The sequence below is a fragment of the Ptychodera flava genome, chromosome 15, assembly GCF_041260155.1.
Source record: "Ptychodera flava strain L36383 chromosome 15, AS_Pfla_20210202, whole genome shotgun sequence".
NCBI lineage: Eukaryota > Metazoa > Hemichordata > Enteropneusta > Ptychoderidae > Ptychodera > Ptychodera flava.
The window spans coordinates 16,303,165-16,319,071 of record NC_091942.1 but is presented as its reverse complement, the minus strand read 5'-3'; the positions used below and the strand labels follow the sequence as shown (position 1 = coordinate 16,319,071).

At 37.8% G+C, this 15,907-nt stretch overlaps 1 protein-coding gene across 1 annotated transcript; it reads right to left on the bottom strand.

Moving 5' to 3' along the window:
- Positions 1-5,981: 5,981 nt before the first annotated feature.
- LOC139151333 (gamma-glutamyl hydrolase-like) lies at positions 5,982-14,684 on the bottom strand. Its single transcript, XM_070724038.1, has 8 exons — positions 14,472-14,684; positions 14,188-14,350; positions 12,239-12,323; positions 11,064-11,202; positions 10,692-10,804; positions 10,240-10,333; positions 7,713-7,856; positions 5,982-7,437 (listed from the first exon to the last, which is right to left on the bottom strand). The coding sequence occupies exons 1-8, from the start codon at positions 14,563-14,565 to the stop codon at positions 7,316-7,318; spliced, it is 954 nt and encodes a 317-aa protein (XP_070580139.1). The 5' UTR covers positions 14,566-14,684; the 3' UTR covers positions 5,982-7,315.
- Positions 14,685-15,907: the final 1,223 nt, after the last annotated feature.

Here is a 15,907-nt window from a genome sequence, read left to right as displayed (position 1 = left end):
CATGGGAGTCTATGGTCTGCCTTATACATGGGAGTCTATGGTCTGCCTTATACATGGGAGTCTATGGAGGTGAAAACTAAAAAGTCCTCTACCACGGCCAAATTTGATCGCATTGTGAAACAAATCGACGTGCATCTGTATGAGGTATGGTACTATCCTTGTACCAAGTTTAAACGAAATCGCTCCAGGCGTCTCTGAGATATCTGCGTGAACGGACGGACGCACGGACGGACGGACGGACGGACATGACCAAACCTATAAGTCCCCCCGGACGGTGTCCGTGGGGACTAAAAAAGTTAAAGTTTGAATTCCGGTGGCCCACCTGAATTCAGCTTCCGAACATAGAACGTTCGGCACTGGGGCCATTGTCAACTAAACTATGGAGTACGAGTCTACGCTGACGCTGCTGTACGCCACAGCAGTACCACTCGCGTCGGTGAGCGGTCATGTCCCAGGGGAGAAAGCTGAGTCTTACTGACTCGGCAAAAAAACGAAAAACAAAGTTTGCTGATTCCACCAGAATTCGCATAGGTGACTAGCACAGATAGGTGCGGTTGATACATAGTATGCATAGTGGCCGCCGCGTGGTGTGCGCGCATACCACACGCGGCAGCCGCTATGTATCGAACCACGCGTAACTGTGTGGCAGACGACAAAATGTAGTCATCATCGAGGCAACTAATATTTTACACGTAAAAACTGATATCTATGTGGTATTGTTTAAAAATTTAATACAACTGATTTAGAATAATGAAAACGACAAAAACTAAGGAGAAGTTTTAAACAAGAATTACCAGAGGTAAAGGCATTGATAATGATGTATAAAGTCATCGCAGTAGGAGGTAATTTAATTGCGTCATTCGAACGTTTTTGGACTCCTTAGAATATCGTCAATCAGCACAACAACACACTTTCGGGGGATTTCGGGTCATAACCAGAAACAATCGTAAAACTTCGGGATGTGAAAATACGCTTCGGAAATGACATGTTTTTATCGATATCTCGCGATCCGCGTGGAGTCGCCACGTCAAATGTCGACCGTTGGCATTTAAAAAATGTGTTTTAAAAATGTTACCAAGTGGGAGTGCCTCTTTAATATTACAATTATTCATTCATTACAGTAGTCATCAACATGTAACCTCTGGACTTTCATAGCAATTTCAATGTTTGAAACAATTAGTTTTTCCTCTCTCAAGAGTTTTGACTTTTGACTGTTGTGGATTCCATTGTTGTTTAACTCAACACACAGTGTTTCATCTAGAACGGGGGATGGGGGATTCCCCCTCTGTTGACATGTTGGCACCCCTTGTAATTTGTCAAGGGGGGTCCAGCCCCTCATGAAATGGTGCCAGTTACATTGTAGAGATACAAGTAGAACACATGAACTGGTGAAATCCTCCCGAAATTTTCTGGTAAAGGGGGAAAACCCGCCTTGTTGATGACATTCTGGATGATACACTGAACACTGACTGTTTGATCTTGGAAAGTTTGGTTGCTTTGACATGGAGGAAATGCATGTACACTTTTATTCAATAAAACATTACAGCAATGTGAAATCTGAATGAATTTGTCACCTTATTTACTGTATTCATTTGAGTATATAGTTTGGCAAGACAAAGATGTGGGAGCTGGGCTTAGAGGATCCCTTTTTGGAGCAGCAGCTTTATCTTGCCAAACTATAAGTTTTACTCAAGCAACATGATACTTTCTATCAGAAAAATCATATAAGCAATGCATGATAAGGGAAGATCATGAAAACTTTGAATGTCTTTCAAATTTTTTACTTAACCCTTTGAGTGCCAAAGTCAATTTTTGTCACCTTTATAAAATGTAACCCAGACAATATTTTTTCAGGTCCAAACACTTTTTTTCAAAATTTTCCCACAATTTTGTACCCAAAACTGGAGTCTGTGTAAAGTGTTATCCATTTGGTCCAAAATTTTCAAAAGAACTACAGCAAAATTCATACAATTTGGTAATCAAAGTGAGACTTGAGTGGACACCGTGGGTCATCAGTATGTATTAGGGAGATGGTGCAGTGGCAAAGAATGTGAAATTTTCAGAAGAGTTACTTTCAGAATGTGCTTTGGAATACAATTCAGAATAACATTCAGACACTCACTATGTGAGATAATATTCTGTATATTCCAGAAGAGTCCTTTCAGAATGTGCTTTGGAATACAATTCAGAATAATATTCAGACACTCACTATGTGAGATAATATTCTGTATATTCTAGAAGTAACAAGTCATTGACAATGACATAGTCCCCACTTGTAATAGGAGTATTAGTCTTGATGGGGCAGGGAAATGAGGTCATTAAGAAGTATCACTGGAGTGTATATGTTCAGATCTATGGACACAAAGGTCTATGTCATTGTTCCCAATTTGAAACAAGAGGCATGTCTAAGTTATGGTTCTAAATCGGGAAAAAAGATCAGACCTCTAGCTGTTTTGGCCAGCCAAGAAATACATATGTGCATAATAAATGAGGTACAAGATGTGACATCTTAAGGTCTACTATCCTATCAAAATTGAAGCGTAAAGAACTTGTGGTTACTGAGTTATGCATATATATGCATATTCAAGGTCAAAGGTCATCAAGGTCACGTGACATTTAAAAAAAAAACCCCATTGTATTGCTAATTAATCCATATATGCCAAAATTCAGACCTCTAGCTCTATTAGTTTGCCCACAATTATATATGGGCATAATTAACGAGGTAAAGCATGTGTTGTCATAAGGTCTCCCATCCTACTAAATATAAAGGACATAGCACTTGTGGTTACTTATTTATTGACATAATCGTGTATTTTAGGTAAAAGGTTATCGAGGTCACATGACATTTTGTCTAAAATTTCTATCCTATAGTCTGTCCCTATATACTAAAAATCATACATTTACCTCTATTGGCTTGCTCAAAATTAGATATGCACATAATTAATGAGGTACAATATGTGGCGTCATAAGGTGTCCCATCATACCAAATATGAAGGGTGTAGCACTTGTGGTTCCTGAGTTATGGACAAATATGTATATTTGAGGTCAAAGGTCATTGAGGTCACGTGACATTTTTCCAAAAAAATTGTATTGCTAAGTTATCCCTACATACCAAAAATCAGACCTCTAGCTCTATTGGCTCGCTCAAAATTAGATATGTGCATAGTTAATGAGGTACAATATGTGGCGTCATAAGGTGTCCCATCATACCAAATATGAAGGGTGTAGCACTTGTGGTTACTGAGTTTTGGACAAATATGTATATTTGAGGTCAAAGGTCACTGAGGTCACGTGACATTTTGTCAAAATAATTGTATTGCTAAGTTATCCCTATATACCAAAAATCAGACCTCTAGCTCTATTGGCTCGCTCAAAATTAGATATGTGCATTATTAATGAGGTACAATATGTGGCGTCATAAGGTGTCCCATCATACCAAATATGAAGAGTGTAGCACTTGTGGTTACTGAGTTATGCACAAATATGTATATTTGAGGTCAAAGGTAATTGAGGTCACGTGACATTTTGTCAAAAAAATAGCATTGCTAAGTTATCCGTACATACCAAAAATCAGACCTCTGGCTCTATTGGCTCGCTCAAAATTAGATATGCACATAATTAATGAGGAACAATATGTGGCATCATAGGGTGTCCCATCATACCAAATATGAAGGGTGTAGCATTAGTGATTACTGAGTTATGGACAAATATGTATATTTGAGGTCAAAGGTCACCAAGGTCACATGACATTTTGTCAAAAAAATTGTATTGCTAAGTTATCCATATATACCAAAAATCAGACCTCTAGCTCTATTGGCTTGCTCAAAATTAGATATGCACATAATTAATGAGGTACAATATGTGGCATCATAGGGTGTCCCATCATACCATATATGAAAGGTTTAGCACTTGTGGTTACTGAGTTATGGACAAATATGTATATTTGAGGTCAAAGGTCACCGAGGTCACGTGACATTTTGTCAAAATAATTGTATTGCTAAGTTATCCCTATATACCAAAAATCAGACCTCTAGCTCTATTGGCTCGCTCAAAATTAGATATGTGCATTATTAATGAGGTACAATATGTGGCGTCATAAGGTGTCCCATCATACCAAATATGAAGGGTGTAGCACTTGTGGTTACTGAGTTATGGACAAATATGTATATTTGAGGTCAAAGGTAATCGAGGTCACGTGACATTTTGTCAAAAAAATAGCATTGCTAAGTTATCCGTACATACCAAAAATCAGACCTCTGGCTCTATTGGCTCGCTCAAAATTAGATATGCACATAATTAATGAGGAACAATATGTGGCATCATAAGGTGTCCCATCATACCAAATATGAAGGGTGTAGCATTAGTGATTACTGAGTTATGGACAAATATGTATATTTGAGGTCAAAGGTCACCAAGGTCACATGACATTTTGTCAAAAAAGTTGTATTGCTAAGTTATCCATATATACCAAAAATCAGACCTCTAGCTCTATTGGCTTGCTCAAAATTAGATATGCACATAATTAATGAGGTACAATATGTGGCATCATAGGGTGTCCCATCATACCATATATGAAAGGTTTAGCACTTGTGGTTACCGAGTTATGGACAAATATGTATATTTGAGGTCAAAGGTCACGTGACATTTTGTCAAAGCGTCTGAGATATCTGCGTGAACGGATGGACTCACATGGATGGACTAATGGACTGACATGACCCAATCTATGAGCCCCCTGGACTTTATCTGTGGGGACTAAAAACTGTGTCACTGCATCCTTTTTGCAATATGAATACGATGAGAAACTAAATTTTTATTTTTCTTGGCCTTATACATGGGAGTCTATGGACTGCCTATACATGGGAGTCTATGGACTGCCTTATACATGGAGTCTATGGACTGCCTTATACATGGGAGTCTATGGACTTCCTTATACATGGGAGTCTATGGACTGCCTTATACATGAGAGTCTATGGACTGCCTTAAACATTGGAGTCTATGGACTGCCTTATACATGGGAGTCTATGGAGGTGAAAACTAAAAAGTCCTCTAACACGGCCAAATTTGATCGCATTGTGAAACAAATCAACGTGCATCTGTATGAGGTAGAGTACTATCCTTTTACCAAGTTTGAACGAAATCGCTCCAGGCGTCTCTGAGATATCTGCGTGAACGAAAAAAGTCATAAAATATGCAAATGAGCAATTAATTAATAAGCCACACCCACCAAAATCTAATCAGATCTAAGTCTCATCATGATAATACCACATACCAAATTGCATGACATTGGACTAAGGGTTCTTAAGTTATGAGTGGAACAAAATCTGTCTACGGACGGACGGACGGACGGACAGACGGACAGACGGACGGACAGACGGACGGACGGACGGACGGACAGACGGACACACACACAGACATTGTGGCGACATAGGACACCTTTGGTGCTTCGCACCACGGTGTCCAAAAATGTTGCACTAAAATTTTGGTAGGAGAGATTACAGCACTCAAAGGGTTAAATGTCAAATAAAAGTTGTAGAAAACAAAAACCATTCTGACAAGAAATGGCATAACACTAGTTCACTGCTTGACAACAATAGCCTAAGATAAAACATATTTAGTATTAGTATAACTCGGCGACAATTCACCAGCCTCACTGAATGACACTATTCCTGTTGCAAATCAAACTGATTACACAATCCCTGGATAAAAGAGTGACGATTTAATTAAATTACACTTGAATTAATTCTTGAGATGAGGAGAGAGTTTACAACTGTAATTACAGCCTTTTATTCACAGATTGGCACTGATTGCATGTTATCATGATGTATTGTAAATATAGAATTAAGTAAGGGGTACACAGAAAGACTAAATGAGACAAGGTTGACCAGCTGGCAGACGATAATGTCACTTTTACATTGTATGTATGGCTGTAATGAAGCTGAACAAGCAAAATGACAGATATATGACCTTTCCACCAACTCACGTTTGTTGCCACTTATTTTATTTAAAATGCACCTCGGAGAATTAGTCGAACTCTCAAACTTTTACAATTCTTTTCTGATTCTTTTCTGAAAACCTAAAATTTTATTTTTCCCAAACACAGGAATGGTGGCCATTTTGAATTTCAAATATCACAAAATGTTGGGTTACAAATTTGTTTTGCTGGTTCCAAACTTTGCACAGTGATCCCGATTTTTATTGATGATTTGGTGAGAGAATGGGTGAAAGTTTCATTGAGGAAAGTTTGAGCAAAAGGTTGTCTTCCACTTTCAAGGCGCATCACTTCAGCCGTCTTCAACTGTCGATTTTAATGTTTCACTAAAGACAAGTAAAGTAATTTTGTATCCGGGGTATCGTCCTCTGTCAGCATTAAACTTGTGTCATGTCGATGTTGTTTATCAGCATTTGTTCACAAATGACATCAGTATGAATATTCATGAGATGTGATAACGTATCTCTGAACAGCAATATTGTACTTTCATTTTTGTTATTTTTTTATTCAAAATTTATTTTTTAAGAACTCCTGAGAAAGATATCTCTCAGGGGTCCCTGGGATAACATACGTCACATTAAACTTGTGTCATGTCGATGTTGTTTATCAGCATTTGTTCACAAATGACATCAGTATGAATATTCATGAGATGTGATAACGTATCTCTGAACAGCAATATTGTACTTTCATTTTTGTTATTTTTTTATTCAAAATTTATTTTTTAAGAACTCCTGAGAAAGATATCTCTCAGGGGTCCCTGGGATAACATACGTCACATTTATGGAAATCATAATGATGTTACCAAGATTGTATTTCGGGAGCAGTTTTTCCATAGGATAATTTTGTCATCTTTAGTCAAAAATTTTTTTTCCATGAAGTGCACTCCTCCTGTTGCTTTGGAATTTAGAATATAGGAGCCTTGTAATTATTTAACCAAAACTGAACACAAACAAGTTGAAATGGGCTATCTGTTGCAATTTTCAGAATATTTGGCATTTTTCTTTAATTTTCAGAAACTGCTCAAATGCTTTGCTGTCAATAAATTTGAAATGATGAGAATCAGAAGTTCATAATGCAGTAAGGCCTGTTTAGTATCAATCTGTATTAGAATACAATATTAATAAAGATTTTTATTCTTCTTGCTAATATGATTATGTATGACATTCAGACTGATGGAACAAAATCTGTCTACGGACAGACAAACAGACATTGTGGCGACATTGAACACTCTTCTGGTCTTCAGCCCATGGTGTCCAAAAAAACTAAGCAAGCACTTTGTCTTTTGATGAAAGTATGGAAATGTCTCTCGCCGTGAATGTCTTGACATCAGTCAAAGAAGTAACACTGTTCATAAGCAGTGAAGTTGCCCGTGTAAACTGGTGTGTAGTTGTAAATCAGAGCTGATGATTCTTCCGCTTTGTCTTTGAAGTGGTGAGAACTCTTGCGAGCTGAAAAATTCATGGGAAAAAGTCCAGATGTCAATTTTTGTTACTTCTGCTCTTTATCAGGATGTTAAACATTTGTTGCAGTGGAAGGAAAATTGTGATCGATAGATGACCACGAAAAGGGTGTATATTCCCACTTATGGTTAAACACTAAATATCATGTGAAAATAGCTAGCCATAGTAACTGAATGGCCAGATAACTTTGCCAGCATCTGACTGTAAACCAAGCATATTGTTTATTATCGCTGAAAGAAAATAGATTTTTTACTAGAATTTACCTTCACCAACAAAGAAATTTGCCATGTATTGAGTGACTTTGACAGCATCCTCGGAGTGGTTGGCATTGACGCCGAGTCTTGGTGAAAATTCGAAGGGATTGATTTCAGGGTGCCATTGAGTTGCATAGAACGGATACTTGAAACCTGTTATGGACGGAATCAAAAAAGAGAGGAGAGAGGATATGAGAAAATCTTCAATTCAGAGGTAACAACAAATAGGTATTCAGCAGATTAACACTTTGAGCGCAAAGTCAATTTTTGTCTCTTTTTTTTAAATTACCATCGCAGACACTATTGTTCACTTAGATACAGACCCCGATTTTTCAGATTTTCCCAAAAATTTTGATCAACAAGTCATCGTTGATGACACAGTCCCCACTTGTTAATGGGTACTTTGATTACAGGTCCTCAGAGAGGATAGAGTCCTCTTCATTAGGTCTGTGATAAAAATACTTTTGAATAAATTCGCTTGATACATGTCTGAGCTGTAGTTCAGGACATGAAAAAATCGTAATAAAATGGCCACATGGCGGCCTTATTGGATCGTATCACAAAACAAATCAATGTGCATATGTATGACATAGGTCAATGTCCTTGTACCAACTTTGAATAAAATCTGTTGAAACATGCCTGAGTAATGGCTCCGTACATGAAAAAATTGTAATAAAATGGCCGCCTAGCAGCCATATTGGATTGTATCACAAAACAAATTGACATGCATATGTATGACATAGGTCAATGTCCTTGTACCAGCTTTGAATAAAATCGGTTGAGATATGCCTGAGTTATGGCTCTGTACATGAAAAAAATTAAAAAAAAATGGCTGTAAGGCAGCCATATTGGATTGCATCACAAACAAATTGGTGTGCATATTTATGTCATCGGTATATGTCCTTGTACCAACTTTGAATAAAATCGGTTGAAACATGCCTGAGTAATGGCTCTATACATGAAAAAAATCGTAATAAAATGGCCACACGACAGCCATATTGGATCGTACCACAAAACAAATTGACATGCATCTGTATGACATATGAAGTAATCCTTGTGACAAGTTTGAATGAAATCGCTCCAGGCATCTCTGAGATGTCTGCGTGAACAGACGCACGCACGCACGCACGCACGCACGGACATGACCTATAAGTCCCCCCGGATGGTGTCTGTGGGGACTAAAACCATCTGCACAAAGTTTCATCAAATTTGGTACAGATGTACCAGAAACAGCGCTCTAATCTTGAATTATGCAAATTAGACCTAATTATGCATGCCATACCAATATAAATAGACCTGCATGTGAATGCCATAGTGTAGTATCCTTGTACCAAGTTTAAAAGGAATTGGCACAGGAATATCTCAGATATCTGCATTCATGAGCCCCTATGCATAGACACAGCATTAGTATTAATTTCATCCTGGAACCCCTGTGGATCATACCTGGGACCCCTGTGGATGGATATCAAATACAGGAAAGAAAACGGCCGTCACACAGCCATTTATGATCGAATCATTACAAAAATCGGCGTGCATATATATGTGATAAGGATTAATATAGGTACTAACTTTCAATGCAATCGCGCCCGGCATCTCTGAGAAATTTACGTGAACAAACGTACAGTCGTAAAATATAGGAAACAAAATGGCCGCCACGCAGCCATTTTAGACCAGATCAAACTAAAATCAATGTGCATATGTATAACATATAGAGTAATCTGTGTACCAAGTTTGAATGGAATCGCTCTTAGAATCCTGAGAAATTTGCGTGAACATACGCACCGTCATCAAATACAGGAAACAAAATGGCTGCCAGACAGCCATTTTGAATCGGATCGTAAAACAAATCGACGTGCATATGTATGGCATAGATGATAATCCTTGTACCAAGTTTGAATCAAATCGCTACAGGCGTCTCTGAGATATCTGCGTGAACGGACGGACGGACGCACGCACGCACAGACGGACGCACGCACAGACGCACGCACGGACATGACCAAACCTATAAGTCCCCCCGGACGGTGTCCGTGGGGACTAAAAACAGATGCAATCGAAAGTGACATCCACTTGGTTCAAAATTATGAAGAGAATTACATGAAAATTTTCAAAAATTAGTACAAAAATTTTGCACAAATTTTGGCGGGAAAAATTACAGCACTCAAAGGGTTAATAGTGAAGGTACAGATGATTCAGATAAAATAAACACCACAGTTAGTCTAACTGTTGAAACAACAGTCATCAGAGCTTTCCTGTTCCCATTCATATGCAAATGTGGAGACAATTTTTATTGTGTATCTATAACAGATTTCTTGCTACTGCAACTTGTTACTTCATGATCCAAGTAAATTTTCTTCACAACAAGAGTTTTATAGGGTTGTGGTGTGAAAACACCCAAGTCAGCCCATAAAAGAAGGAAATGCGAGGAATATACACAAAGTGCCTGATGAAAACTACAAAATATGAAAGGGATAGATTATAAAAATTAAAAGACAGTTGTTTCCTCCTTTGAAAGCACAGAAAATATTGTATTTCTTACCTTCAATCACTGACACAAACTCTTTACCCTTCTGATCATAGTTTGTTGACAAGACCTTGTAGAAGTTCCTCAGATCAACATTATTATGGAAGGTCTGTTGAGACAAATATGAATTGATATTTTGTCTGCTAAAATGCTTAGAGTCAAACCATAGTGATTGCAAGCTCAAAGGAGTTGAAATTATATTCTGTAGCATTCGTTATCCCCTGGTCAAACTCATTAATATGTCATATCGGATATGTATTATCATTTTGAAGTGATGATATCATTTAAAAATTTTAAAAACAGAAATAAGAATGAGCTTTTCTATGACAGCAGTTGCAAAAAGATAGCTTTTATTTATACAAAAACTTTGATAGCACTGTGATAATTGAATTTACGTTGGATTTTCATGACACTGGTTGTGTATGAAAAGTTTGATTTGTGAAAAGGTAAAGAAGACAGAAACTGACCTGAGGAGTGATGCCAAAATGGTGAGAGTTAAATGTGACATTCTGAGTTGACAGAATTCCGGTGATGTGCTCCGACTCTTCGGATTTCATAAACATTCGACTTGATTCATAACCTTGATTATGTAAAATCGAGACCACAAGATTAAATGTGAAACTCTCAGCAATGTGAAGTTCTCAGGAATGTGAAGATCTTAGGGTATAATAATGCATAAACATCAGATAGTTTCTTCATCAGCGAATTTTGACATATAACTTGTCATATAAATAAGTAAAGATTTGCATGATGGGCAAAATCACAACTGAAAATATGTTGAAGGCTCTACCTTCTAACTTTCTCATCTGTTCTGGCAAAGAAGGATATTGATAGCAAACCTTTTTGGAAATTCAGAGGATAGGACACGTGGACAGCATCTGTGTCAGTCAGTAAATCTTTGCCACTTGTTAGAGCTGTGAAAAGTTGAAAACCAAGGCAGGTACCCCACATTGGAAACAAGTCCCCGTTATCAAAGGCCTGCAAATAGAAATCAAAATGAGTTCTGTAAAGCTGTTCTTTCATTTAATGATGAAACTGCTAAAATTATAGAGCAGATAAATTTCTCATGCATCCTGGTGTTTGTGACTAAACTTCAATCTGGACTGAATTTTGTCCAGGACTAGAGTAGGTGTTGGTTTAAATCTACTCAAAATGATCAATGTGGATATGCTTTGTCACGCCAGACTTTGACTACCGGTAATTTGGTCCGGGTGTGAAAGGGATCTATAAGTTTGACCAAATCTTCAGGCTAGTGCATGTGCTTCAATGTGTTACACCAGCCCTGGTCTTAGTTGGTACCAGAACATATTTTAAACTTGCCCTGGTCCCAGTTAAGACACATTGCTATCATTATTTTCGGTTCATAGAAGTCAAAGGTCACATGCCCTGTTACCTTGGTAACTGTGTTCACCCTGAGAGAGGCACGCACTTACATGATGAAGTGCAGAGGTGGATGACAACAAAATCTATTGCCCGACAGGAATTATTTCAGTTCTGGCCTAGTCTTAATATTGAATTTTGTGTGAACCAAGAGATATGAAAGATAATATAAAAAGTACCATTACAAGCTGGTAGTAAAGGGATAACCTGAACAGTCAATATGACTGACAAAGCATTTTGCAGGAAAAGCAAATGACACTGCTTTATGATTTCTGTCACTTGGCAAATGACAATTGATACTTATGATCTACAGCAGTACATATATCACTTCAACAAAGAATTATTTGGTAGAACAACATTATACTTTGTGGGGAGGTTCTTAATTTACACAGATTTCACTAGTACTGGTTTCACATTGCTGTTGGAAAACTGTTATAAAGTTTCTCTTTTACAGATTAATTGTAATAGATCATGTTTATACATTCATAGGTCATCATTAAGCTGGGGGATTCTCCAAACATCAAACTTCAATGTACTTTCTTCACTGCCATTGTCTTCCATACCACATACTAAAATACAGTACACATGTACACGTACAAAGGAGCAACTGAGGGCAGCATTGATTGTCTCTTACCTTCACTGCCAGATCATAAAATATCTTCCCAGCCTTGGCATAGCCAGAAGTCTTGAGGTCGACATCACCTCCAGTGAACAATACCCTTATAGAAGTAAGAAGAAGATGAAGAATTCCTCTCACTCCTGAGTGTTTACAATTTCAACCTGTTCCCCCCAAATACCCTGTAAATAGGTCTACACTCACCATTGTTAGCAATGGCTTTAGGCCAAACCATGGTAGTAAAAGGGATCAAAGGTATTTTCACGAAAAGAATAGAAAGGATGGCTTTCATTACACTGAGGTCAAAACCTGCTGTAACACTGACTCTGAGTAGAAACTGCTAATGGTCACTGTGCTGATGTTAAAGTAATTGTTCATACATGGAAAAAATGAGAAATGCACAAGTGATGACCTTCGACCTGCAATCTGAAAGCAGACATTGAACATAGTTGACTTTATATTTGCCAATTACTCTGTGCATTGGTGGAACTATTTAATCGTGGTCAAAGAGAGGTAGGAAAAACATTCAGGCTAAAAATTGTTGCCAACAAACTATAGAAATTATCTGGTTAACAAAATTGTACAGAAAACTGTATGGAAAAACAATGATAATCAGCCACAGGCCAGGTCAGTGTTGCATGGCAAAATAACAATCTAATCCTCCACGCCCGGCCCACCACCTCCAAAGCTTTGATGGTCCAGTAATACCCATAGGGTCACAGCCAGTTTCACTTTAAGGCACTGTACACTTTGAAAAAGAAAGTTTTAAAAATCTGTTCTTCTTTTCCCAACAGAAATGTCAAACTGTTTTCTCTCACAAATAAGAATAAAAATCATGGGTCAAACTGAGTGCAGTTTCAGTTTCGAGAGAAAGTAATGTAAATTGCCCACTATTAACAGCAAATGTTTTAAATTCTATATGGCCAACATTATATTGTACGACTGTTTGATCAGATTCAATTTTCAACCTTCAAACCAAGATGGTTAAAACTAGACTTTTTATCTGAAGGTTTCCATATTAGTCTGCAGAAAGCTAAAGACAAGCAAAGGGTTGTTGAAGATTGTGAATCTTGTCCTGTAGGGCGCATACTAAAAATACAAATAGCGGTATGTAGAAAACTTTACTCCACTAAGAAATAGTTGTAACTTGAGATTTATGACAACTTACTTGATATCTATTTTTTTAAATTTCTTTCAAACTTTAAGGTTTCAATCATGCCATTGTGTTTTATACCCCCAGACACTTTTATGTGAATTATACTCCACATTTATTAAGTTTTATACTGCAGGAATTCATTCCATTTATGGGTTACATTCCAACTTTTATCAAGTTTTATCACAGACAGTGGAGCAGCCTACTCTTCCCACTACACTGCCTATGTTTTTATATAGCAGGAAGCAATTCAATTTGTAGGTTATACTTCAACTCTATTAAATTGTCCACAATAAGGAACTGATTTTGCTTATTTCTAATAAAATTATTACACTTCTCCCTTACACATTAAGGAAAATGAAATTTCAACAAGTACATCAAAAACAGACTGTTTACGTGTTAGATTTTGACGGCAAACTAGACAAACTTTTTGTTTGGTCAACTTTATTCCTAGCATGAAAAAGCTGTCAATACTCTATCGTTTTTCTCCTTGTCTGTGATCGTTTCAACAATCGTCGAAAAAATATTGTGTGGTTGGTAAGCAGGAAATGTTCAAAAGAACCTAAGCAGCAGTAGATATTCCACTGATTACTACCCACAAGCTGGAACTAGGCCATCCCTGTCATCAAGGGAAAAATAGCTTTGAAAATGGAAACGTTTATAGATTAATGTCCTGATACTACAATATATACTATGCCAGGCACTTGTCCCCAAGGGTAAGGTGAAAAAGCAAGGTTGGACGATTGTTTTTTTTCTCGGTCGGGACAGCGTATCGACATTTTTTTCACCAGCTTGTGTAAATATGTTTTCTTACCCATTTAGTGATTCAAATAAGTGTTGATAATATTCATCGGTTTGGTTAACACGAACCGGTACAACTCTTGCTCCGGCCGATTCAAGGAATTTCACGTAGCCAGCTGAAATGTACGAATTTCCGTATGCCGCCTTCTCGGGATCTGTATGGTGACACATCACACCTGAAAGCAAAGTGAAACTGATTGAGTGAAAGTTTGCAATGCCAGTGCGTGACACTCAATGCTGGGAATTGTATACGACACACGGATTCGGTGGTGGAGACTGTGGATACAACATCTTTACCAATAATCGGCCTGTCGTTCACACTAGCTTCGCAGAGTTGTGCCAGCCAAAATGTGATGGCTAATGACATGAAATGTAGCTGTTTTCCTGCCATGATGAGCCTGGACTTTAAAACCGGACGTATTGTTCGGGAGTTTCCCCTGGACTGCTACTCATCGTCATGTGATGCACGTATGTGTATGCCACTGTGCCATTTCATCTGTTCGACGCAAGTTTATCGTGACCTTCCGAGTTGACATCGACACGCTGGCGCCCTCACGCGACTCTTTTAGTCCTTTCACTGTTTTCATTTGTTTGATTTCGCGATTCCGTCGGGGTTAATCAAGAAATCGATAATTCGTTCATTCCAATTCCAAAATTTTAGTGAACGGTCAATCGTATCGATCAAAATAATCTCACTTAATATTTTAAAGAAACAAAATGATTCTCAGTACATGATTTCTACAGGAAAAATATTTCCCGATATACCCTTAAAACTGTAACGTAATTATAAGTAATATATAATAAGACAATACAGCCCATCATTAGCGCAAACTACAGTATTGATCAACAGAAATATTGAGCCTGAAAACAGATTAAACTGCCTATCTCTCTTCCGTTTGAGCCAGAATTCTGAACAATTTTTGCATATTTAATAGAGAAAAATAGCATCGTGTATCTGTTGTATTTGATGATGTACGGTCGAGATGATACCCCCTGTACTACTTTCAATACGCCGTGTAACACAGTTAAAATGTATAGAATATTTTTATATAAAAGTCTGAAAGAGCCTGCATCTCTTTCTATATTAAGCCATCTAATGCTGATTTTTTATGTCTGTCAGAAATATTGTTTTCTCAAAGTCTTCCACTATCCCTAGCTAATTATGAAGACATATGCAAAATTCAGTCAACACAACTCGGGTCCGATATTGGCGCTTATAGATAGATCCCAGCAAATGCAAGGTCCTATAGTTTAATGACTAACCTGAAAAGTGTAATCTGAATAAAAGATTTAGGTGGTTTTATAGACTCCAGACTTTCCTTTAGGGACTGGTCAGTTTCTTCAGCCTGGGGGGGGCGGTGGATTCATGGGGGGGGGGGGTCACCCTGTTTTTGACTTTGGTGATGGGGGGGTCACCTTGTTTTTGAAATGCCCAATAGGGGGGGTCAGTGTGTTTTTGAATTTTGACACAGGCTCATCATTGCCTAAAATGCTAGTGTCAGCCACAAATTTCATTATTCAGTTGTATTTTCGGCGCGCCCTTCGGGCGCGTAACTTTAATAATCAGTCATATTTTTCAGCACACCCAACTTTAACATATCAAGCATACATACATCAGAGATATCTGTATGTTCAATATTTTTCAGCATGCTCTTCAAGCTCATTACTTTAATATATATCAGACATTTTTCAGCATGCCGTTCAGGTGCATGACTTTAATATGCAAGGCATAT